This window comes from Equus quagga, chromosome 11 (assembly GCF_021613505.1).
Source record: "Equus quagga isolate Etosha38 chromosome 11, UCLA_HA_Equagga_1.0, whole genome shotgun sequence".
NCBI classification, from domain to species: domain Eukaryota; kingdom Metazoa; phylum Chordata; class Mammalia; order Perissodactyla; family Equidae; genus Equus; species Equus quagga.
Window position 1 is genome coordinate 11625524 of NC_060277.1, and position 24610 is coordinate 11650133.

Here is a 24610-nt window from a genome sequence, read left to right on the forward strand (position 1 = left end):
GCTTGACTCGGGTGTCCATCATTGAACAAATTGGGCTGACTGATGGAGTAGGATATGAGAAAAGATGGCAGCTCCCAAATAAAAATATGGTTGGGTAAGTGAACAGAATTACTCCTAGGACAAAACAATAGATGTCAACTAACATATGATATAATTGACTTTGACCAAAAAATTTAAACAATACGCTAATCCAGAAATGTGCATATCAGGCATTATCCATGAAAATAATTTGCCTTTTAGAACGCTTCACATCACATCCTTGACAAGATGTCTAGGAATGACACTAAGCCAGCACTGTCCAGTACTTGTGACTAATATCAAGGAATCATTGTGTATTGGCCAACATGTTCATAATGAGTCACTAACAATATTAAGAGCTAACATTTATTGAAAGCTTAAGAGCAATGTACTATTTTAAGTGCTTTATATGTTTGAAAACTCAGTTAATCCTCACAACTACCCTTCAAGGCATATACTGTTATCCCCATTTTACAGAAGAGAAAACTGAGCCACAGAGAGGTTACGTAACTTGCCCAAGGTTAAACAGCCTGCAAGAAGCAGGGTTGGGGTTTGAATACAGCAGCCTGGCCACAGAGCTGTGCTCTTAACTTCTTTGCAAACCTATCTATCTCACTTGTGAGGGTTAAAACTTGGCCTATTATAAATTTCATTCCCAATAATCTAATTATTTTATATCAAATTCCTAACAGTACCTGTCTAACACCCAGAGGAAGGAATACTATATCTTCATCAGCCCTTCCCAGTCAATACCCCCACCTCAGAAGAAACCACGGCTGTGACTTCTGTCACCATGGAGTAGTTCTGTCCACGTCTGATGATCATATAATGTTATCCTACAATATATACTCTTGCATGTCTGGCTTTACTTGCTAAACAATCTCTGCGAGATTCAGCCATATTTTTGCACATATTGTTCTCTAGTTTTCATTAAAATTCTTTTCGTTCTTATTGCTCTGTAATATTCCACGGTATTAATATGCCACAATATACTTATCCATTTTACTGTTGATGAGAGTTCTTATACACATCCTTTGGTCAACAAATACCCTCATTTCCCTGGGTGTAGGTCCAGGAAAAGCATGGCTAGGTTATAGGGTAAACATACATATTTAGCTTTCCTGGTTTAGTGGTTTCTACTTTGCCCACAGCAGTCCAGGCCCCTGTCTCTAGAGAGCAGTCACCCCGCGAAGCCAACCTTCTTTCACTGTATTTGCCTCTTTATCACACCCCAGGCAGAAGCTTCAGACCGTTCTGTGCATTTTCCTCAGAACACGCCACAGCAACACGATACAATCCGCCTTCCAAAAAGCACATCCATGACTTTCTGCCCATTCCTGCCTCTCCGTTCCTAGAATCCAGTACAGAAGTGACTTCAAGGACTCCTTCTAAATTTAGTGACATCCATGTAATTTTGGCACTGTCAAATTTTACCTTTTCTTTAAACTTCAAATCTATTGGAAAAAAGACAAGAGTCTTCTCTTTTACAAACTTTTATTAGCATTGCTAGATGACACTGCACGATGTATCCGCCCACATTGTGCGAGTACACAGCACTGCACAGGAATCCATACAACAGCTTGTACAGTGGCAATCAAAATAGCTGATTTCCATGATCGTTTTCATCCAAGTTGAGTGAGTGTTGTTATATCCTTCCATGAGATCTGACCTCATAATTATGATTACCCTTCCACTCTGAAACAACCAACCCAAACCAATAAAACAGAAAGCCCAAGCCCAACAAAAGGCTGTAGGGACATTACTGAAAGTCCAAAATCAGGCTCCAAATATCACCAGGTATCCATCTTTTGAAAGACTTGCCCCTAAAATTTGTGTGATCTGACACTTGGGTTGCTTTTACTGCCAGCAGCAAGTGAGCGTGTATTTACTAAGAAGCAGCAGTCCACTGACACGCAGCCACTGAAAATTCTTGAGGTAATAGATTTTAAAATTTCACTGCTTAAAAAAAAATCTGTTAAATTTCCAGGTCCTGTCCAGCAGGACATATCTGTTGGCAGAAAGATGCTTTTCCTCCTTTTTTCTTTGTTGAATATTTACACATATTTGCATATACAACCTGTGTCTTTGTCTTTTCTAAGCATATGATTTATTTTAATTATTCATCATACATTCATCAGGAAAAGTTGAAAAATATACTATAGTACATAACGAATACAACAAAACCAGCTTTTTGTATAAAGCTAACACAAAAGGCAGACCAAGAAGAGCAAAAAGAATATATTATACAAAATGTCTTGATGTCGACAAAGCCCACTCTGAATGAATCACGATGGGTATATGGCAAACACCACAGTTCTTCAGAATCTGGGTGGGAGCAGATTACAGGTACGAGATTGCGAAAGACAAGTCATAGGGAACTGGTCAAATTCCTGAAGTACCATCTAATTATTTTTATTTTTAATGCTTTTTGTGAAGTAATTTTGTCCATTTAATTGGAGCTATACAGATCAAGACTGATAACCATCCCAACTCCTGTTTTAAACTTTAATAATCAGCATTCTTTTTTGTGGTTTAAAAATACATTTCAACTATAATGGCTTCAATTTACGGTGTTTATTACCCTTTTTAAAAATACGTTAGCATAAAAATGAACAATGAATTAAAAAAAAATACATTGTCTAACCTGCTGTTCTAGAGCTAATACAGTGGACGAAGGCAGCAAAAGCGGCCCGTAGACATCCCTAAAGGTACAGTGTCTCACCAGCACTTTAAAGAGAGGGACCGAGGAACACGCACGACAAATATATGGCTCTTTAGAGAAGAAATAAAGTCAAGTGAAAAAAATAAGGCACTAATCACATATATAAATGTCATTCATCACACAAAGCACCGTATGGAAGGTCAAAGGGACTGCTCATTAGTGCTATTGGAAAACGGGAAGAAACCCAGTTTCCCTGGCTTTTAGTCACCAATTTCTTTCTCTCTTTCAGTAATTAATGTAAAAACACTAAAATGGTGGGGAAAATTATATATTATGTTAAAAACACAATTCATGGAACCAACAGCATGAAACAATCATTTGGAAGTAAGAAGTCGATTACTGTAACAATGTAAGAAATTAAAGTTTTAAATACTCCCTATTTTCCAACGTTTTTATCTCAATAGAACTTGTGTTTTCCTTTCCAATTTTCTTTCAAGGATTTCTACATAATATTAATATCTATTTTCTTATTTTATTTCTACCTTCCTCTTTCTTAAAATATATTAAAAATGGTTTCCTCCACATAGTTTTAGGAATACCAAAGTTAACAGTATGAATAGTGAAATGTAGAAAAAGTTAAAAAATAAAATTACATAAATATTTTCCAATATCATTGAAAAAAGTAAAGAAAATCTCTTTTCAACCAGGCTCATTTTAAGCATGACATCTATTATGACATATTATTTGGAAAATGACTACAAATTTTACAGAAAATGAAAAATATGTGCCATAATGAACAACAGACAAGATCTGGTACAAACTACTAGTGAAAGTCATTCATTTTAAAATTAAGAAACCTCTTCTCATTTGTTATTGTTCAGGAGAATATAGTTAAAATGAGATATATTCTGATAATTCAGATAGAAGATAATTATTCCTTAGAACTGTAATTTCTGAATATATAGTAGTAACAGATTAAACACCCAAACGTTTTTCTTTTTAGCAGTTTATACTCTTTGTGAAAAGAGAACATGAATAATTTAATTGTCCCACACTTTTGCAATAGATATACATACATATATTTACTTCATGAATGTCTTATAACGAATTCTGTCTAAAATAGAAACAAAGCAACTAATTGTTGCAGCTTAATAAATAATGCTTTAACATAACTTAATAACATTTTAATGCCACTGTTTTCGTGTTCCTTCTACACAAAATTGCTTCTGTGACCTCCCAAAATTTACTACTTATGAAGTTAATAACCGATTTCATAAGCAACAAGATTGTCAGTTTTCATATTAAAAATCTGTAACAGATTGTCCTTGTCAAGGTAAATGACATATATATAAACCAATTACTGTTCTAGGTTTCATATGAAATATAAGGTTGGCTTACTTTTTTCAATACAACCTACAGAATTTTAATTATGAAGAAAATAATCAAATAAGTCAGCTATTGCCATATGGAACTTTTTAAAAGAATGAGTCACAAAAATGGTTTGTAGCCAGCTGATAAAAAACCATGATAGTTTATCTAGAATTTTCTTGATAAAGGAACATAAAGCATGCTAATTTTCTATAAACTGAAAAAAATCAGATATTGATGGTAAATATTTAGATAGTATTTACTTGAAAGGAACAATAAAATTATATGTGGACATAGAGGAAGAAATACATTAATGAAAAACATCTTATGTTATTTTGAAGAACTTATTAGATTATTGAGACTATGGCCTCAGCTGGGGCATGAGGTGAACACCTAACAAGTTTGCAGGAAGCCAATGACGGACAGCACAGGTTGCTGGCTACAAGGAAGAATCCGAAATGACACTATTTCAGCAATTTCTGGGGCCCTTTCACATCCATTTGACCCTCCCTTGAACTTTTCCATATCGTGTACTAAATCTATACTGAATATATCTTGAGTGTGGCTTATATCTAAATCATATCAATGAAAAAGTTGAATATTTTCAAATGACAAATGGTTTCTCTCAAATACAGCTAATATCAGTTACATTCAATGTGATCTACTTTACATTGTCAAAAATTCTAATAATGTTCAGAGTATGAATCCATGGTTTAGCCTTATATACAAATGCTACAGTACATAAATCCAGTCCCAAGTCCAAGCACAGGACTTTTTGCTGCTACAAAGACCACAAACCATCCATCTGGCCATTTTGGATGAATCATGAATGACCTGGGGTCCGGGTAGATGAATGTCCACATGTGCTTTCCGTCCAACTAATAAGCAAACACAATATTGACCTGACAATGTTCATGAAGCAATTTCTGAAGCTTGGTTTTAGAGTATTATTAGCCTCTCCGATCTAACTGACATCTCATTCATTTTACTTTTTGTTATAGGGCGGGGCAGGGCTCTCCCACTCCTCTCAAGAAGAGGGACAAGCGTCCCAGGTACTCCTGATACATTTCAATTTACAGTGGAATAAGCTAAGGTAAATTATGGTCACTACCATTGCCAAATTACGGAGTCCTTTCAGTGTTTGAACTTCATTTCATTAGAGTCAAAGGAGTTAATGGTGAGACAGAATCTATCCCACAGTTGGCCAAGATGTGAACGGGACTGCAGAGCGAACAAACAAAATAACCACAAAATCTAAAAAGAAACAGGAACTTGATGTTGAACTATGTGAGTATCACTTCACAAGCAGGGAAGAAAGTCATTTAATATTAATGCTGGAACAGAGAACAAAAATGTGCGATAGACCTGAAAAATTTTTTTTTCTATGCTAATAAGTCTGTACAATCTAAGTGATGCAGAATTAAATACACCTAATGAAATTTCTTTTATAAGCTAAAATGAAGTAGCACAAAAAAAAAGCAGTGGCAGTTTTTTGTGTATGTTTTTTTAAAAAAAAATAATTTATTGCCTTTTAAGTCCATATTGTTATTCTCAAACAGTCACTTCTTCAGCCAAAAAAAAATATATAGTTTGTAATATGCATAATTACGTGCTTCTAAAATTGGCACTATGTCTGAAGATCTATACGGTATATGATATACGAAGGCTGCAGCTAATGCACTAAGTAGACAGTTACAAGTCTTACACTACTGTCACTGTGACCCTCTGCTTCTTGGATTTAGATAAAGTCAACTAAAGTTCCAGCCTCACAACAGTGATGTACAATAGATGCCCCAGACAAGTGTTAGCTAGGAAATGAGTATGAGTCCTATCCTTAAAATCAGAGTTACAAAAGAGTTGCATTGCATTGCTCTTTTAAACGTTTGCAACATTGGTTAACATCCAAAAGGTAACATTTCACAATCTTGAACACTTCCCAAATTTTGGAACTCTGATTTTGTTCAGACCGTATCATAGTGCTTCCATAAAATTATTTCAGTTTTATTGAAGTAATAAGTGTGGATGAACACATTAAAAATGGGATTTTGGAACTTATTTTCCATAGGGGGAGGAAAATGTCATAATTAAATTATAAAGATTTGAAAAACAAAATACTCTCAAACTGTCTACTGGTGGTAGTTTTGATTTACTATGCTTCTAGTTAGTGGAATTTCTTTTATAGATCTCACAAAAGATAAAAATGCAGTAAAAACTTGCAGTAGAAATTAACTTGATATTTTAAACAAACATTCCAACTGGGTTATTAGCTAACACTTATTAATTACTTGCTATGTTTGAGCTCCTAAGACCAATTTCTAAGATTAGTATAGTTTCAGAAACTTGGCTACATTTTTTTTCCAGGTATGCTTTATTTGTTTTAAATTTTAAGCTTTAGATCTGCCCCCCTCAAATTTAAAGAGGTGACAAAAATTTGCTAACACTGCTGTCTCCATCAAAAAGCAGGATATGTATCAGTTTTTTTAACTCTGTGAAATTACTTAAATGGCACGAGCATTTTAAAGTGCATTAGTGAATTTTAAGGCTATATTTATAATAGATATTAACACAAAACAACAAAGCTGACCACAGGAAAAATTACTTTCAATGGTTGGGACAGATTTCAGTCACAAACACAAAAGATAAGCATACAATCCAATGGGAAGACTCACGAATGCGTATGTGCAGCTTGCTTATAAAATTAAAATCTACAATGGCTTTTGGCATGAATTTCTTTTTTATTTTGGTACTTAATGAAGTATACCAATTAATGTTGTTTAGACCACTAACTTTTTTTTTTATAATTATGAATTTAACGGGCAGCATAAAAGTCTAACGTTAAAAACAACCGCATTTGTTTAACAAGGGAGAGACTGGATCGATGTCTTGGCAGATGTACTCTAATTTGACAAAGGTCAGGAAGAAATGTTGATGCTTTGCACATGCCAGAGTGAGTGTTTCACCTGCTCCTGTCTCTCCTCTCTTTTAGTGAAAAGGAGCTAACTGGAGCATCAGAGGAGTGGAGAAAAAGGAGGTCGGAAGAGTCATCAGGGACTAGGGGAGATTACAGCTGTTTAAGCCTTTTAGGGGAGTCATGGGCCATATATTTGGGTGATAGGATTGAAAGATAAAGGCTCAACTGGGGTCCTTGAGACTCAAGAGATGGTGGCTGGCAAAGGACAGAGACTCTCCTGACACCACTGAATCCTGACACCACAGCAGGGAAAGCACAATTAAAGATATCAGGTTGTAACCTGACTGGTGTTTAATTATCTTTGTTTTCCTGTCTGTTCTCCCTCTAGGATGCAATAGCTTCTACCAGAAAACCAAGGTGATGGCAAGAGGATGTTGCTTGTGTCAAAGGGTATGGCTCCCTCTCCTCTTGTTAACTCCACATACAGAAGTTCTTAGGGAAGTGCTGGGATTTATTGTAAAATGAATGTTTCATATTATTCCACAATTTATAAGCATCCCAACAAACCAGCAAACTTTTACATGTAGCCTAATTTATTTTTCTATGGATAACTGTGGTCATTCATATTTGCCAATATATTGCTTCATGCTTTTCACAATGGCATGATTAAATTCCTTTGTGGAGCAACATGCATGAACATGGATAGTGTTTTAAAAAATGTGACAAACATTATCAATTTGGCTATTTCATGTAATTCCCTCAAGTTTTAAAACTAGGCAATCCAAATATCAATGCATCTTTCTCACATATCTTTAGATATCTCATGCATTTATTTTTACTGGAATAATGTGAATTTTTAAAATTAGTTTTGGCAAGGTATTTATTTGGCTAACCAAGAGGGGGAAAATCATCTCGCACAAGGTGTTTTTCTTTAAAAATTATGCACTTTTATACAATCTTTTCTTCCTCCAAGAAAAGGATCTCAAATATGTTATCTCTAGGATCTCATTCACTGAAAATGCATTAAAATTTTATTAAAAATATCTTATAAAAACCAAATTTAAAAACTTATGGAAATGTTCACACAAAGTGACAAAAATATATGTAAAGGATCTTCACTGATGCTTTGTAATAGAGAAGTGAAAATAATCCCAATGTCCATTCAATAGGGACTAATTAAATAAATTAAAGCTTAGCCCCACAATGGAATATGCAGTAATTTACAAAACAATGAGGTAAATTTATTTAAACTCTTATGGAAAGGTGTCCACCAATATATACTAAAATGAAAAGTAGTCACAGGACAGTAAGAATATTATCATTCTATTTGTATAAAACTAATACACACACAGATGCATACACACACACACTTATTTGTATATTTGTAGAAGTGTCTGGAAGGACACATACCAAACCATTAACAGTGGTCACCCCTAGAAAATAAGGGGTGGAGTAATCAGAGGAATATTTATTTTATAATTCTATATGGTGTGATGTTTTTTAAAGAAGTATATATTAAATTTACAATAAAAATATATAAAAAAGTGACAAGCCTTGGATAGAAAGACATTTATATTATGTGCAAGCTTCTTTTTGTTAAAGTAGTTTTTAGAATTCATCCCAAAGTTGTTACTTTTTACCTTCATTGTTGGCACTAACATAAATAATCCTTTTTATTTTCTCCCTCTTTTTAAGATCTTGATGACCTTTAGTAAAAAATTCACAAATAATTACTTTAAGTCACCAACAGGGCAAGGCCTAATATATACCAACTTCTAAAGAGACAAATGTATACATTAATTTTTCAAAATCTATGCTATAGAAAAACGAAAACCCTGTGCAACACAGTGCGCACCAGCTCAAGCAGTGATGAAACAGCCTTCACTGATAACAGATACTACTTTGTAACTGGAAAATTGGAACATTTCCAAATAATATAAAAATATCTCCAAAGATAAGTTATCCAAAGAAAGGAATAAAAATCCCTGAGTAGGCCAAAGACAACAGATACAATAACCTAAGAAAATAGATTATCTAAGACCAGAGAGTATATTATTTAGCCAGTTGGTATATATGTATGTGGCATATGTATTCATATGCATCTATGGAAACATTATATATGTGTGTGTATACATATATATACACACATATATACATATATACGCAAACATAGCCACTAGATTTAGAATTCATCACATTCACATATCGTCACACTAACAGCTAAGTCTGAGAAAGACGAATTTATAAAAATTAAGTACTTTTTGACAGAATTACATGGATTTATGCTAGAAATTCTTCTCTCAGTTTTAATACTAAAGCATGCAGAGTAGGCACTCAATAAATATTTGTTGAATGGACAGATGGACGTATGGATGAATGGAAAGGTGAATTTGTGAAACTAGAGCATCACTTTTTCTGGTATCAGGTTATGCTTTAGAAATATGCCATTCCAGAACCATAAATGGTACACTCTCCTCTAACTGGAGACAGACTAGTCCAGAAGCTACAGTGCAGCTATTCTGAGTGTTATTCAGAAAGAACAGAAGTGTGCTGGCTTGTTATCCCTGCAAGTAAACTTCACTATCATGGACTTTTTAGGTCAAATAAAGATGATAAAGGTTCTTATACTCCAACAAGACAAACTATCCATGTTAATGCATGTTTTATCACATAATCTATTCCAATTGAGACAAGGTTGGGGACAAATAAATGCTACATCTATGCAGATAGCTAATTCTAAGGATTTGGAAACAAGTGGAAACTTTAGGTTTCTTAGGGGTCTTTACTTCCTTTCTGCTGATGACTTTCATGATGAAAACAAAGGAATAACATAGTTTAGTTCCTTGTTCTTTTCTTATTTTTAAAGACTCCTCAGCTTGGTAAAACTTCCTGAAAATATTTCCTGCATTTTTTTTTTGCTTCCTTCTCCAAAAGCAGTTTATGTTTTGGATAAACCCATAAACACAAAAGGTTTTGTTTCTAAATTACCCCTCCATAAAAAGATACCAACACATTATTATGCATTCGAACAGTAAAAATAAGGAAAATCCTTCAAAACTAGTATTTGTTTTCATGAAAAACTTGGGGACAAAAAGAGAGGAAAAGAGAGAGGAGAGGTGAGAGGGCGGGGTATTAAATAATGTCACATCTTGACCTAAAGCAGAATTATCTATAATTACAAGTTGGTTAAGAAATATGCAGAATAAGGATTTGTCTAAAGGCTTAGGCAGTTTTCTCTACATCAGACTTGTTATTTAAATTAACTAATCCTGCCTGAAGGATTTATTCATATAGTGAAGTATGTATGCCAAAATATAACAAATCTGAAAAGACCCAAAGATCAGGTCTTGAGAATTTCCTAAAAGCCACCTATGAGTTTGTCAGTTTATAAAATTCGATAATCCTGGAGTGACATAGCACAAACTTCTGTGTGTGTATGAGACAGAAAGAGAGAGCAAGAAATAGAAAGGGTCAACATCAAAATAGCCTGTTGTCTACATTGACTTTAATTCAGTACATTACCAAATTATGCCCACAAAGGAACGATCATCTTTAAATAGGTCTATGAAAATATGGAAAAACAGCATAGAGGCATGGAACTGGACATGTAAAGGTTACTGGACCTAGTTTTAATACAGATATTTATATACACGCACATTCACACCCCTACACATACACACTTGAGTAACTCATGATTCTTCCCATTAATTTAGTTTCATGAGTTCCCTTTTGGGCATTGAGATTTTTAACAATTATAGCATCTGAAGGATAAAGGAATTATACTGCCTGGGCCACTGATGGAAACAGGTGGAGATGATGAGCCTTTATCTTCTGAAAAGTGGCTTCGCTTGTTGGTGGAGGTGGACTTCAACTATTCACATGGAGTCTCACAAGGTGGCCTGGAGGGAAGTTCAGGTACAAAGACAGTCCAAGCAATGCTCAGGAGAGGCACGCTCAGACAACTCTGAGGATAACTGGTTCTTAATCAAAATATTTTCTTCCAAGAACCATTAGGAAGGTCAGAGTCATGAAACAGATGTTTATAGTTTACGAAAGTGACCATTTTCAAAAGCAGCAATCTGTAGAGGAAAGGACAGGATACCATGTTGGGAGTGCACCAGAGCCGAGGCATTGTGGCATGCAGAGAACCACGGGGAGACGGGATGGAGACGGGTCCTCCCAGCGTTTCTCAAGATGTGGCTCTCAGACAGGTGGCCCATTCTGTAGAGCTCCCACCTGGACCAGCTTAGCTCGATGAAATCATCTGCATTTTACCAGTGCATACCTGTCCGTGACCGTTTTCTCTGTTTTTTACAAAGGCAGTAGATAGGAAATACAAATAAACCTGGGAGTAAAGAAAAAAAGATTGAAGCTCCTTAGAGGGAGACACATTTAGGTTTATATATTTGAATTTTCCATTTTGCAAACTCTTTACAAATAATCATTATTTATCAATACGTGAAAATGAAGAGAAAAGACACCTAGGCTGGGAAATGTATTTCGTTCGACAAGATTTCATTCTTTATTCTTTTTCTTTACCTCTCTCCCCCTTTTAAAAACCTCAGTGACACCGGTTTGAATATAGAATAATTCCATATGTGGAGCAATCAACAAAGCAGCCTTTATTTATAGCACTGAATTTAAAATTCTCTAAAGCAATGGTTCTCAAAGTGTGGCCCCTGGACCAGCAGCATCAGCATCACCAGGGAACTTTTTAGAACTACAAATCCACGGGCACCACCCCAATACTGGGTTGGAAACTGAGAGTAGGAACCAGGAACCTGTGTTTTAACCAGTCCTCCAGGTTATTCCAAAGCACGCTAGAGTCTGAGAACCACTGCGCTTTAAAATGCGTATTTTAATATACTTGTATGACTAAAACTATAGACATCACTGATAATTTCCTATTTGTCAGTGCTCAAGTTATATGTTGGGTGTATGTTCCTATACACATGGGAAGTATCTTTTTCTAGATACCTTTTTCCCAGGTCATCCTTTCACTAGATGGAACCAAACACCCATGGGTGTACCAGAGTCTCTTTTCTTTGATGCTCCAAACTGAACTCAGAATTTGAGAATCTGGGTTCCAGGGCCACTGGACTTTTTCACTGAAATACTAGTTGAACTAACTGTGGTATTAAAAGTGGGTTAGTAATGCTTTATAAGATACATGAATCAAAGTGTTCATAGACTGAAAAAGTATCACACCAATCCATCCTATATGAAACAGACCGAATCTCTGAATCTATAAATCATATGCTGATTATCTATCTAAAGCAAACATGGGACAGAAATGAGTCCACGTAATGACTGACTCACATCACTACATTTCCACAATATTCTCTCTGTGGCACTCAGAGAATTCTCATCTCAGATAGCTTAAGTGTTTCTTACCGATTACAACTGCTATGGCCCCTAGTGCTAATCCCAAAACCAGGATTAGAGGTGCAACGAATAATTTTCCAGCTGGAAAACAAAAGGCAAAACCATTTAAAGAGTCTTAAAACATTTACCAAACAATTTCAGCAATGCTTTTTAATACAGAGTGTATGTTATTTTTTCAGAAGTCTGATTATAATGAAGGCTATATCTCTCTAAGGAAACGTATCAGGTGTAGAACAAATATACATATGTAAGTTCAGCAGCTTTACTGAAGTCCTGGGCACATGAGTCAAACATCTCATCAAGCATTTATCCTTTATAACGAAAAAAATTCCAAGGCGACTGGCTCACAGGATCATTCACCTTTGTGCTTTTCCTTTAGATTTCTTCCATTTTCAATTTTCAAGATTTTGAAAGATTAAGAAACAAGTGACACTCTCAGTTAGAAGAAGAAAATCTAGTCAGCTCACAAAATGGAGAACTAGTAGGTGCTACAGAAGGCTTCTGCCCAAGCCCACATCTGGAAAAGTGGTTTATTCACTTCCTGGATGCAAAGAAAACTAACAACAGGAACACCTACTAGACTGAACTACAAATGGGATGGTTTAACACTGTCGTTGGAGAAAATCACCAATAAACATGTTAATATGTTGAAGGCTAGTCAAGTGAATCGTTTTAACAAATTTAAAAAGGAAGCACTTCCAAAGAAGGCTAAAGGCTGGTAAGGATGCCAAATGGCATCCACCAGCATTTTTTTTCTAAATGAGTAACTGAGCAGTGATAACAATAAGCTCTAGTCATATGTAAACGTAGCACAGAGCTCACAATTGGAATCCCACAAACTTTGAAAGGCACTAACACAAAAAAAGACGCTAGTAGTTAATATCCTGTTGTTATGCAATAATCTTGATCTTAAGGCATGTGACACAGCAGTACAGCTGCATGACCTGACAGGAGAGACAAGGAGGGAGCGGAGGGCCTCTGCCGTAGAATCACATCAACGTTTAAGAAAAAACCAACATCATTCTACAAATTAAGGACGGTAATTTGGAATAACCAATTACATAAAAAGAGAGAAATATAATGCACCCATTTGTCAGAAGTTTGTGAGAAAAATATTAACTTTTTTATTATTAAGAAATGGTCTTTGGAACCACAAACAGGCAGATAGAAAATACAGTTTCAAATACTAATTTAAAAAGACTGCCACTCAATCAACATGATGTCTAACCATGGGTTTTACTTATATTTATTACCAATGACAGAATCCAATTAAGTAATACTAAATCTCATCGAACAACTGCACTTCGTACATTCTTAAAGCTACGCTTAAGAGCTTAGAATATATTGGCATGCGTATTTTAAAAGAATCTGCTTCTTCCTGTATAAGTAGCTCAGAATGTCCATTTGTGTTTCCTTTTTAAATAATTATCAGTATATTTTCATAACAGCAATGAAACATGACCTCAAAATAATAGCACCAATTTTTTTTTTCAAACACCACAGAACTCAAAGAGCCAGAAGTGCACCCTCTCTCTTTGGGAAGTAATAAACTGATTCCAATCAAGCAATCAATGTTCAATACATGTCCAGGTCTACTTTAGAAACTGTCCTGAGGGATTAAGCATACACTCTCTTACTCCTAGATCATTAACAACTCTTTTAGAAATATCATTCTCAACAACTGAAATAATATTCTAACATACCCACATATTGTATCGTATTTAAACAGTCTTATACCTAATTTTTTCCCTTTTTTTCTATTTCAAATTATAACTTGGAAATACACCACTGTCAGCCTATCTAGTTTATCACGTTTTAAATGTCCTTTACATTACTATCAAATTTCTTAGTAAAAGAATTGCACAAAATTTCCACTTCATTCAGTTGAGTATGAAAGTCCAGCACTGAAAATTAACAAAATATTTGCTAATCAATGGTCCCCAAAAATCTCACTTTATTTTAATTTACATTTCTCAGACTACTAATATTACTGAAGATTTTAAAACATGCTTATTGGCTATTAGTATTTCTTCAATTCTGGTTCTAGGCTTTGTAGGGGAGGAAGACTTTTCCTCTGCCTAAATGTGGGTTTGTCTGGCTGGAGAACGACTTAAATTCACATGAGACAGAATAGCAAGAGAAAATTAAACAAAGCTTTATGAGGAACCATGGCCCGGGGCCTTTCTTCCCGAAGGAAGAAAGGGCACCGAAGAAGTGGGGTGCACAGAGTGGTTATATACCCCCAAACAGGGTGTGTCACATATGATTGGAATGTCCCTCCCACACTAGTCACAAGATTGCCCTGCTGGCAGAGTGCTTGATGGACACAGCAGGTATTGGGTCTGCTATCTTGGTGGGCGTAGCAGGAGACAATTCTATTGTCTGGAGCTGGGGGGTCATAGGTGAGCGCAGCAATCAGTTCCTAGCCTAAGGAAAGATGCTTAATCCTGAAGGAAATGCCAACGTTGGGAGGGGGAGGGAAGTCAGTTACAGGAGGTTCCAGACAAGCACAATAAAATGCAGATTTAAGTCCTTGCCTTTGGCATTGATTAAGAGTTTCTAGAGAGAAGGTCATCTCCTTTCTTCTTCCTGGTACAGAGAGGGAGGCACCTTTTACAGATAGAGATTTACCTTACAAATATAAATGTGTCCTAACAAAGGGCAAGTTCCATTCCTCAGAGCCTCCTTCCCTGTCCCAGTTTATCAAAAGCAATCAGCCTCAAATAATCCTGATGCCAAAGAGACAAATCTTGGGGTGGCCAATTTCAGTCCCCCACAGCTTCTTTGTCTTTTTTTAAAAATTGGATATTTATTTTTAGAGGGGGCTCCATTGCTTTTGTTCATATAAATTATCTGCCATCTAGAAATCAGCTAAAGACTTATATTTTCTCTACTATTATATGCTTTAATTAAATACTGTGAATATTTGTATGGAATAATATGAGAATTAAGCATCTTTCCTCAGTCACTTTTATTCCCAACACCATTCACTGAATAATCTGCCTGCTCCCTACCAGAGAGATGCCCTCCTGCCAGAGGCTGCTCATCACCCCCAATCTCTGTTCTCCCTTATTCTTTAGGAGCAGAACTTCTGATTGGTAGCTGGGCACCTGGTCACTTGGGATATAGAGCATGTTTCTCATCCTCCAGCTGTGAGAGAGGGGCAGACCCTTTCTCTGCCCCTGTCTAAGGACATCTGGAGGCTGCGGTCCAAAACTGAGGAGCAAACTGGGTTCTATCACACAAGGACAGAGGACGGGAGGCTTACCTATAACCCATCTTCTCTTCTATGTGGAAGGGAGAAGGTAAGTTTGTGACTTGCAGAGTGATCCCTTTTCCTGCCTTTTGTGCAGATGGGAGAGGTTGGGACCCTAACAGCACAACAGCAGCTAGGGGCAGCTGTGCTGGAGGTAGGAAAATATGTGTGGGAAGGAGAGCTTATCTCAAAGGCCACTTCTCCCTGCTTTGTCAGGTTTATTCTAACATGGTTATATCTGCATGCCTGTGTGCACACACATACACACAAATACACACACAGTAGAACACAGGCCAAAAAGAAAACCATTTACAGAAAGTTGGCCAGAAAGTTTTTACATAAAAACAGAAAGACGAGGCTGGCCCCTTGGCTGAGTGGTTAAGTTATGCACTCCACTTCGGCAGCTGGGGTTCACTGGTTCGGATCCTGGGTGCAGACCTACACACTGCTTATCAAGCCATGCTGTGGTGGCATCCCACATTGAGGAACTAGAATGACCTACAATTAGGATATACAACTACGTACTGGGGCTTCGGGAAGGGGAAAAAAAAAGAAGATTGGTAACTGATGTTAACTCAGGGCCAATCTTCCTTACACACACACAAAGCATACTTAAAATAAAAAACAGAAAAGACTACAGAGAAAATATTTCCCTGTCGACAATGTCTATGGGCTGTTCATTCTACAGGGTATTAAATAACCCAACTCTATTTCATGATCTGAGAAGAGGATTCTAGTGGCATCCAGGCAAATAGTGAGAGGACCCAAAGAGAATGCATCCAAAATATTATTGGACAAATAGGGCAGGAAATTAACTTCCTTTATTTAAGAATGACTAAACAGAAAAACAAAAAGGAAAAAAAAGACTGGTCAAATCAAAGATTATTTAAAATAAAAAATGGAAGGAAACATCTTGCCACAAAATGGCACTGAAGTAAGACAGAAAAGAACTAACAATGCAGAAAATATAAGGGTTTTGTGATTTTAGGTTGCTCTGTGGATATAAAGACTTACAAACAGGCTACAGCTCAAAGCTTAATTTGTGATTAGTTTTCTCTTGGTAATATTATCATAAAGGAAGGTTAGAATCCCTAGTTATCACTCCAAAGTCTATTTAACTAGTAAGTAAATATTGTTATATAATTATAATATATACCACTATAAGCAAATAAACAGAAAAACATTGAAAATCATTAAAACCAATCTTGCCTATACTCAACTCTTGACTATATCTAATAATGCTGTTGGCTGTGGAAAATTATGTTTGATTAAAGCTCAGTAAAAGTATTTTTATAGAGCTCATACAAGATTTCAGAAAATGATGGCACTAGTCCCCATAAGTTAAAGTGAATTAAAGTATACGTTTTACCTTTTACCTGATAGGAATATATCATTACCACCAGCTCTGTTCTGAGGAGCCATCATCTGATTCTAGAAAGGGGAGTGGTTTACGACAGTAATGAAGTGACGACGGGCTAAAGAGAGATGTAAGATTTTCATAAAGTAACCAGGCAAAAGTAGGTAGAAATGGGGAAAAGGTGGAGGATGTGAAAAAGTATTGCACATACATGAGAAAGACTGCCAAAGAAAGAAGGAATGGAGTTCTGCGTGATGGAAAGAGAGAGGAAGAAATCTCACAGTGGGTACATTCCAGACGAGCAGGGAGCTGTTGGAAGAAGAAACGTTAGGTCAGAAGAACACTGCCTCGCACAAAGGCGATGGCATTCGGCCAGAGAAGGAATCTGTTTGTGTTTGCATATTTGTGTATGAGACCACGTGTCATTGAGGATGAAGAGGGAGCTAAAAAAGTCAATCCATAAAAGCATTGCAATTGGATATTTAAACTTGAGTTTGTATGCAATGAGGGCATTTCATACTGATCTCATTAACTGTTAGCTATTAATATTAACTATTAATACAGTAGAAAAATATATACAGTGACTCATCAACTATACACATACAATGGAACTCCCTTTTGGGGCTCTGAAACACACAGATCTTTTTGATTGTACTGCACGTCCTCCACGAATGAATAGAGGACATGTGCAAGACCCACAGACAGGTACTGTCAATACAAAAGCCAATGTGACACTGTTCCTCTTGTTAAGTGGCTTGCAATAGGGTTTCAGAAATTTCTAAGACTAAAGACTTCACATTTCTGCAGTATAATAAATAATTTGTTCTTTGAACAAAATTTGCTTGCTCATATAAGTAGTGTCCTGCTAATAAACTTAACGTTTTTCATTTTAAATTCAAAGGGAGAGAAAATATCTTCCTGCTGTTTTGGATTAAAGGCCCTCCTAGAATACCCAGCAAGTGCGCAGAATTATCGTGGCTCCTACATTCCTAAGTATTGCTGCTTACTTCCCAGGGAAGATTCCTGTAACTCACGTGGGATACTCACCACAGACCGACCCTCGCACTAATCTCCTTAGATGAGGTCTCTCTGGGAGGTAGCGATATTTGCATCCAAATATACTGAGGTTTGATGTGTGATCTCCAAAGAAACGGAGCTGGCGGTATCTCTCCCCACATCGATAACAAAAATTAGTGTTACACTGTGAACAGGTCATATGGTCACATCCTTCAGTTCTCTGGATGTGGATCTGCATCAGGGAAAGAGAAGGAAATGTTATTACATTTTTTCAAAGTAAAATCTGGCAAATGTTATGGAACCACACTTAGAAGTTTTCCCAAAATACAAGCCCTACATAGTCTTCCTGAGGCTGTCAATTTGCTTATAATCACAGTCTCCAAGATCGTATTTGGATCAAATACTTCATATGTACAAAGCTCAACAACATTTCAGGTACTCAAGCTGTTGGCTGATTTTGATCAATATATAAACACACACATCCCGAAGAAAACTCACATATCTTTCTAGACATACGCCTAACTCACTGGTTAGGAGGCAATTTAAAAGGCTCTGGAAGTATATTTTGTTCATGCTATGATCAGCAAGTATAAGGTGACCTGGGGAATAAGAATAGATAAAAAGTATTTCTTAAAAGAAAGGATCGCGTAAAACTTTTTGTGAATAAGTATCAAGGAACAGAAAGCTCTCTGTGGAAGGAAATGATAGCAGCTGTAAGTGTATTCACAATGCCATTTTAGGTTCCGACTCTAGTATCATTTGAAAATACATGTATACGACTGTCCAACGCCACCGGTGCAACTAAGCACGTTCTTCTATTGCTGCAGTCAAGCTACGTGTAAACACAGCTTCGCTTACCATGGAACAAGGAGTTTATTCCTGAACAGTCCACCATAGACCCAATGCGGTGGTCACTGTCTCAAGTACCAAGGCCGTGTTATAATCAAGGTCTTACTCTTTGAGACAAAATTGGATGCTTGACTCAGAATCCTCATGGACACTGTATATAAATTGGAGCCCTCTTTCACTCAAGGATGTGTACACTTTGCTGGGTGAACACTCGTGAAAGAGGACTCAACATTATTTCATTGAAGAAAAATAAAGGTTTGTTTACACTGCCCAACTGTCATGTGATTAAAAACAGTCTTCTCATTTCACTACAGAGTAGGCACTTAACCGCATTCAAGTCACGAATCACTAATTCTCATGTCTGTTTTTTATCATATATATGAGATTATATACATATATAAAATATATTGTGTATATATATATATATATAAGTTCTTTGTTTAGAAAATTTATTTAAAATGTTCTCAATACTATTTGGACTATTTTAAGTTTCTACCCACAACTTTGCTTTGGGACTAGCATGTCAGGGAACGTCTGAATGCAATTGGGAACTTCACGGTCAACACGTGAGTCAGTCCCTCCAGTGATGGCTGGACTCTCTTCAGCTAAACCTTGGCCACAATCCACAACTTTACATAGTCCCTCTGAAATCACGCTCTCCATCCCAGGTACACAGCGCAGCTCCCTAAGCTTCTACAGTACTGCAGTTATAATTATATTTTTCAACCACTGGACAACGTTTATGGAAATAGGATAAAATCATCCGGGAGAAAGAGAAGATCTTTAATGTGAAAAGAGAAATTAAAAGGTTGAGAGATAAAGATAATTATACACTTCAAAATTTAACCTTATTTTATAGGTTTTGAGAAAAAAAATTTTAAGTTGCTGACTCCAAATCATGTGCAGTATTTGAGTTTAGTGATTAAATAACTAATATTTAAACTTTAAAGGAACAATATGATTTTTCTCTTTTCAAGATTGGCACCTGAGTAACATCTGTTGCCAATCTTCTTTTTTTTTCCTTTTCTTCTTCTCCCCAAAGGCCCCCAGCATATAGTTGTATATTCTAGTTGTGTGTGCCTCTGGTTCTGCCATGTGGGATGCCACTTCAGCATGGCCTGATGAGTGGTGCCATGTCCGTGCCCAGGATCCAAACCGATGAAACTCTGGGCCACCGAAGTGGAGCACATGAACTTAACCACTTGGCCACGGGGCTGGCACCTGGAACAATATGAATTTTAAAAAGACTTCTGAGGCTGCTTTTTTCTTTTTTTTAATTTTAATTTTTAATTTTTATTTATTTATTTTTTTGAGGAAGATTAGCCCTGAGCTAACACCTGCTGTTAATCCTCCTCTTTTTGCTGAGGAAGACTGGCCCTGAGCTAAGATCCGTGCCGATCTTCCTCTACTTTATACGTGGAACGCCTACAACAGCATGGCTTGACAAATGGTGCCATGTCTGCACCAGGGATCTGAACCAGCGAACCCCGGGCCACCGAAGCGGAATGTGCGCACTTAACCACTGCACCACCGGGCCGGCCTCCAGAAGGCTGCTTTTAAAATAACAAAAGATATTAATCAAAGTAGTGGTGAAAGTTTTATCTGAGCAATGCACGTGTTCGTGAACCCACCCATCTATGTACCTACTTACCTACTATATCTATCTACCTACCTACCTACTTACCTACTCGGAGAGTTTCTAGGTGATGGTGACAATTTTGAAGAAGTAACAGCGAAGTAAAGGGTAGCACATTACAGGCAGGGCAATGATTGGCACACGGCAGGCACTTAACACGTGATGAGTGAATAAACCAAGAAAGAAAAGTTTACTCAGGGTTTGGCAGGATGTTATATATTCAAAATCATTAGGTTGACTGCAGCTTAAATGTCCATTCCCTCCCAGTGGCTGACTGATTCTTGGCAGGTAAGCCTCTGCTCCATAGGGAAATCTCCCAAAGAACCTGGGCTTTGACTTTAAGAAGCCCTGTGCTTAAATTCTGTCTCCACTAGCCATATAAAAAGAAGTTACTTCACCTCGCCCAAGCCTCAGATTCGATGACATCACTTACATGAGAATAAAAACGTGATAATCTATGTTCAGAGCCTAACCCACTGTGGCACATACCAAGTCAGAACAATACAAGATTGGTTCTCATCTGTCCCTTCCTCTCTACTCACCTAAAAAGGTGAGACATCAACTACCTGGGCAATGGATCTGCACGTCTCCTGATTGCCAGGTGGTCCCCTGTCTCACTTCCTCATATGGGTAATTCTCAGGCTGATGCTGGACTGGAGAGCACCTTCCTAGATAGGCAAGGGCTGGCTTGTGGTCAAGGGCATATGAGCATCTGTGGTCAAGGCTTACCAAATCACTACTAGGGCAATACAAGCAAAACTTATTTTTCCTGCTATTGGCCACCTCTTCCTTTTAAAATTCTATTGAAATTTGTTTCTTTTACCTGACAGTCCAGTCAGAGTAGATCCAGGTTTTGTGGGGCCTGAAGGTTACCTAATTTGCAGGCTCCTCTTTAAGGAGAAGAATGTAAATTACAAATACAAATTAGATACAAGGCCTAAGAAGGGACCTGCGAGGTGAGAGGCTCGAAGTGCAGGCTCTTCAGCCTCCTGGTAAATCCAGCCCAGTCCAGCCCTTCCCCTCTGTTGTGCCTGTTTCTGTGACCCATTTCTGAAGACCAATTCCTGTGACCATATCCACGTAGCATAGTAGATGGCATTCAGGAATAATGTAGGCCAAAGGCCGGACTAGACCCTTGAACCATTTCTGATCCTTCTTGAATACTAGGAGAAAACATGTTCCAGTGCCACTGGTGAGAACCCAGAATAAAGGTTACCTTGTCATACACTCAACTCTTTGACTGTATATTGTATTTGATCTCAAAATGTAGACAATAAAACTTAACAAATTTCCTAGTCCCATAGCACAGTGTTGTATTTGACCTATGAAGGGAAAAGGACTAATATTTGTTTAGAGCCCATCACGTGCCAAGCATTGTAGGTAGAGTAGCACCCTCAAGCCTCATACACAGCGCCATGAGATTGGCGTTCTTGTTCACAACCAGAGCTCAGAAAAGTAACCTGCTTGAGGGAATGGAGAAAGGATTCTGATTCACGTCTGTTTCTTTACTAGGCTAAGCACCTCTCTTCATAAAGATAAAACAGAGGGTCTGTCATATTCTTTCCTGACAGCATGATCTGCGTTAGTCAGATAAACACATCTGCTCTCCTCTAGGAGGCATTTCTGAGTCTTTCTGCTTGTTTTAAACGCTGCTCTTGGGGCCAATTCATATTCTTCCTTTAAAACAACATCACAACTTTTTCTGACAGGAAACTTGTTCTCATAAGTTAAACTCATCACTGACAGTTCATTTGCCTCGAAGTTTCGCATACAATTTTCATTGTCATTTTATAACTGCTTGGAAAATTGCTTCATTAGGTTCTAAAATCTCTATGTGGCATATTTATTATCTCATTTAAATAGTGAAGACTGCAATTTCTAGTCTCTTTTAACAGTCTTTTCTTATTTCTAATTTTCTGAACACAGCAGGCAACTAAAATATTGCTAGTCCAATAATATTTCTGCATAGGCAGTGATAAAATTCTAAGCTCTGATAACACTCCATAGTCACCTTGTACATTGCAGGATTATATGGTTCTATAGATTAATTTGAATATTTTATATACATAAAGGCAGTGATTTAATCATGAAAAAATGGTTTCATCATTTACCACCTGTCAGGTACACAGTGCTTCTTTTAATATTATTGTGAATATATCCTGATTACATACGAATATTTTATAATTTGATACTAATAGAGAAATGAACTGACACAATGCAAGTTAACATGCAGGAGGAGACGTTACTTTTCACATTTGCTAAGCAAGTTGTAATTTTGAACTCCTAACGCTCAGGGGATAATAAATTTCATATGCTAAATGAGTTCCCTGAGTATATCTTTAAGGTCATACTTTGACAACGCCATTGTTGTTTGTTTTTAAAACATAGGACCTTAAAAAGGAGACAAATTATGTTTACATAAAGTTCATTTTATTTTTGAATGACTCTGTTTTTATTTGTTATTATAGCTTCAAAACATTCATTAGCTTAGTTCTGCCAAAAAACAAGTTAATCACCCAACTGCCTATAATTTGGCATCAAAATTCTATTTTTACTTCAGAGATGAGACAGACTAGGGCAGAAAAGATATTCCTAATCTATTAGGTTAAATTTACTAGTCATAACCACAAATGTCACTTAATTTGTTATTACTCACAGGGTTTCTTCTCTCCATCTACAATAAATAAAGACGGCTGATACTTAAGAAGCTGAATATTTAAACACTAAATATTGCTTATACCTCACTAAAAAGTCATGAGATGAAATGTTCAGAATATACCAGATATTTCTTTAATAAGAGTTTGATATTAAGTTCACATTGTTGTAGACAGAAATGACAACACAGACCATTTTTGAGCCTGTAATATTCTCCTCCATAGGACATACCAATACCTGTAATAAGAGATTAATCATAAAAACCATACATACATATATATTAGTACCTGCCCTCCTCAAGTTGTTTACATTTTGTTTAATAAAATGCCACAAAGTATCTAAAAAAAGAACTAAAATTCAGCTTTTAATTTTCATACAGATTCTATTTAATCATAAGGTGAAAGAACAATAATAAATGAACTGGTAAATATCCAACCCATTTTATAATTAAAACAGTACACATATGCCCACAAGGATTTATCTCCACTTTCACCAAGAAATAAGAGCTTATTTTATTCTCTAAGCACAAAATCATAACTAAATTATGTTATAAATTATTGTTACCAACAAATATTTAACTCTTGGTAGAATACTAAATGTTTGTTTACGCTTAAAAGTCTTTTTATATATAGGTTTGCCTCAATGGCTTTTGATATCTGGAAGAATTAATTAGAAGTAGCAATTATTAGGCAACTTTTAGAAAGTCCATGAGTAATGTTCAGTTCTTTACTACCTCACCAATTCTCCATAACACAGAGATTTCTAAAAAGCAAATATATACATAAAGCCTTCAAAGATGTGATAAAAGATCTTATGAGTCTAGAATTTTTGTTCAATTATAAAATAAATATATACTGGGGCAAAAATAAGACAGTTCCAGAGATGCTAAGACTGCTCTGTACGTTTTCTGGCGCCAGGACTTGACGAAAGACTTCCTTAAGTGCTTTTCTTGAATGTGAAATTCAAGAAAGGATAATGTTAGCCCATACAAAAAATGGTATAAGTAATCCCAGAGAAAAAGCTGGAAAGCAACCAGTCTCATTTAGAATAGGAGGCCAGTTGGTTTCCAAAATATCTTAAAAAAATAACAATGGAATATACACCAAGTAATAATATTCCTGAGGAGCTAACTATGAAATAACATGATAAATAAAGCAGGTATTTCTTTTACTCTCAATAAGGAAAAACAAAAAACTGGGAACTTTCAGAAAAAACAAAAGAAAACAAAAGGCACGAAAGTTCCAAATATTCAGCATAACAAAATATGGCATGATTAAATAATTGATAGTGAGCAAGGATGCTAGGGGCATTTTTCCTAGAAGTTGTGATCTCCTAGAAAAGAAACGTAATCTTAGTTCCATAATTACATGTTCTTGGTTATGTAAACACCCAACTGGTTTTTAAATCTTACAATCATTCTTTTGAAAAAACAAGTATTAAGTATTACATTAAAACTGAACTTGAATGTTATTTAATTTGACAATATGAAAACAGTT

At 36.3% G+C, this 24610-nt stretch overlaps 1 protein-coding gene across 2 annotated transcripts in view; it reads right to left on the minus strand.

The window, feature by feature from the left end:
• Window positions 1-1495: 1495 nt before the first annotated feature.
• RNF217 (ring finger protein 217) overlaps window positions 1496-24610 on the minus strand; it is a 121055-nt gene continuing 97940 nt past the window's right edge. The window contains exons 4-6 of one of the 2 annotated variants that reach the window (XM_046676085.1): window positions 18005-18206; window positions 12354-12425; window positions 1496-11304 (exon numbers count right to left, since the gene is read on the minus strand). In XM_046676085.1, coding sequence (XP_046532041.1) covers window positions 11231-11304; window positions 12354-12425; window positions 18005-18206 — 348 coding nt within the window. In that variant the 3' untranslated portion in view covers window positions 1496-11230. Of the gene's footprint in view, window positions 11305-12353; window positions 12426-16257; window positions 17267-18004; window positions 18207-24610 lie in introns of those variants that run through there. The other variant, XM_046676086.1, reaches the window with a different exon arrangement.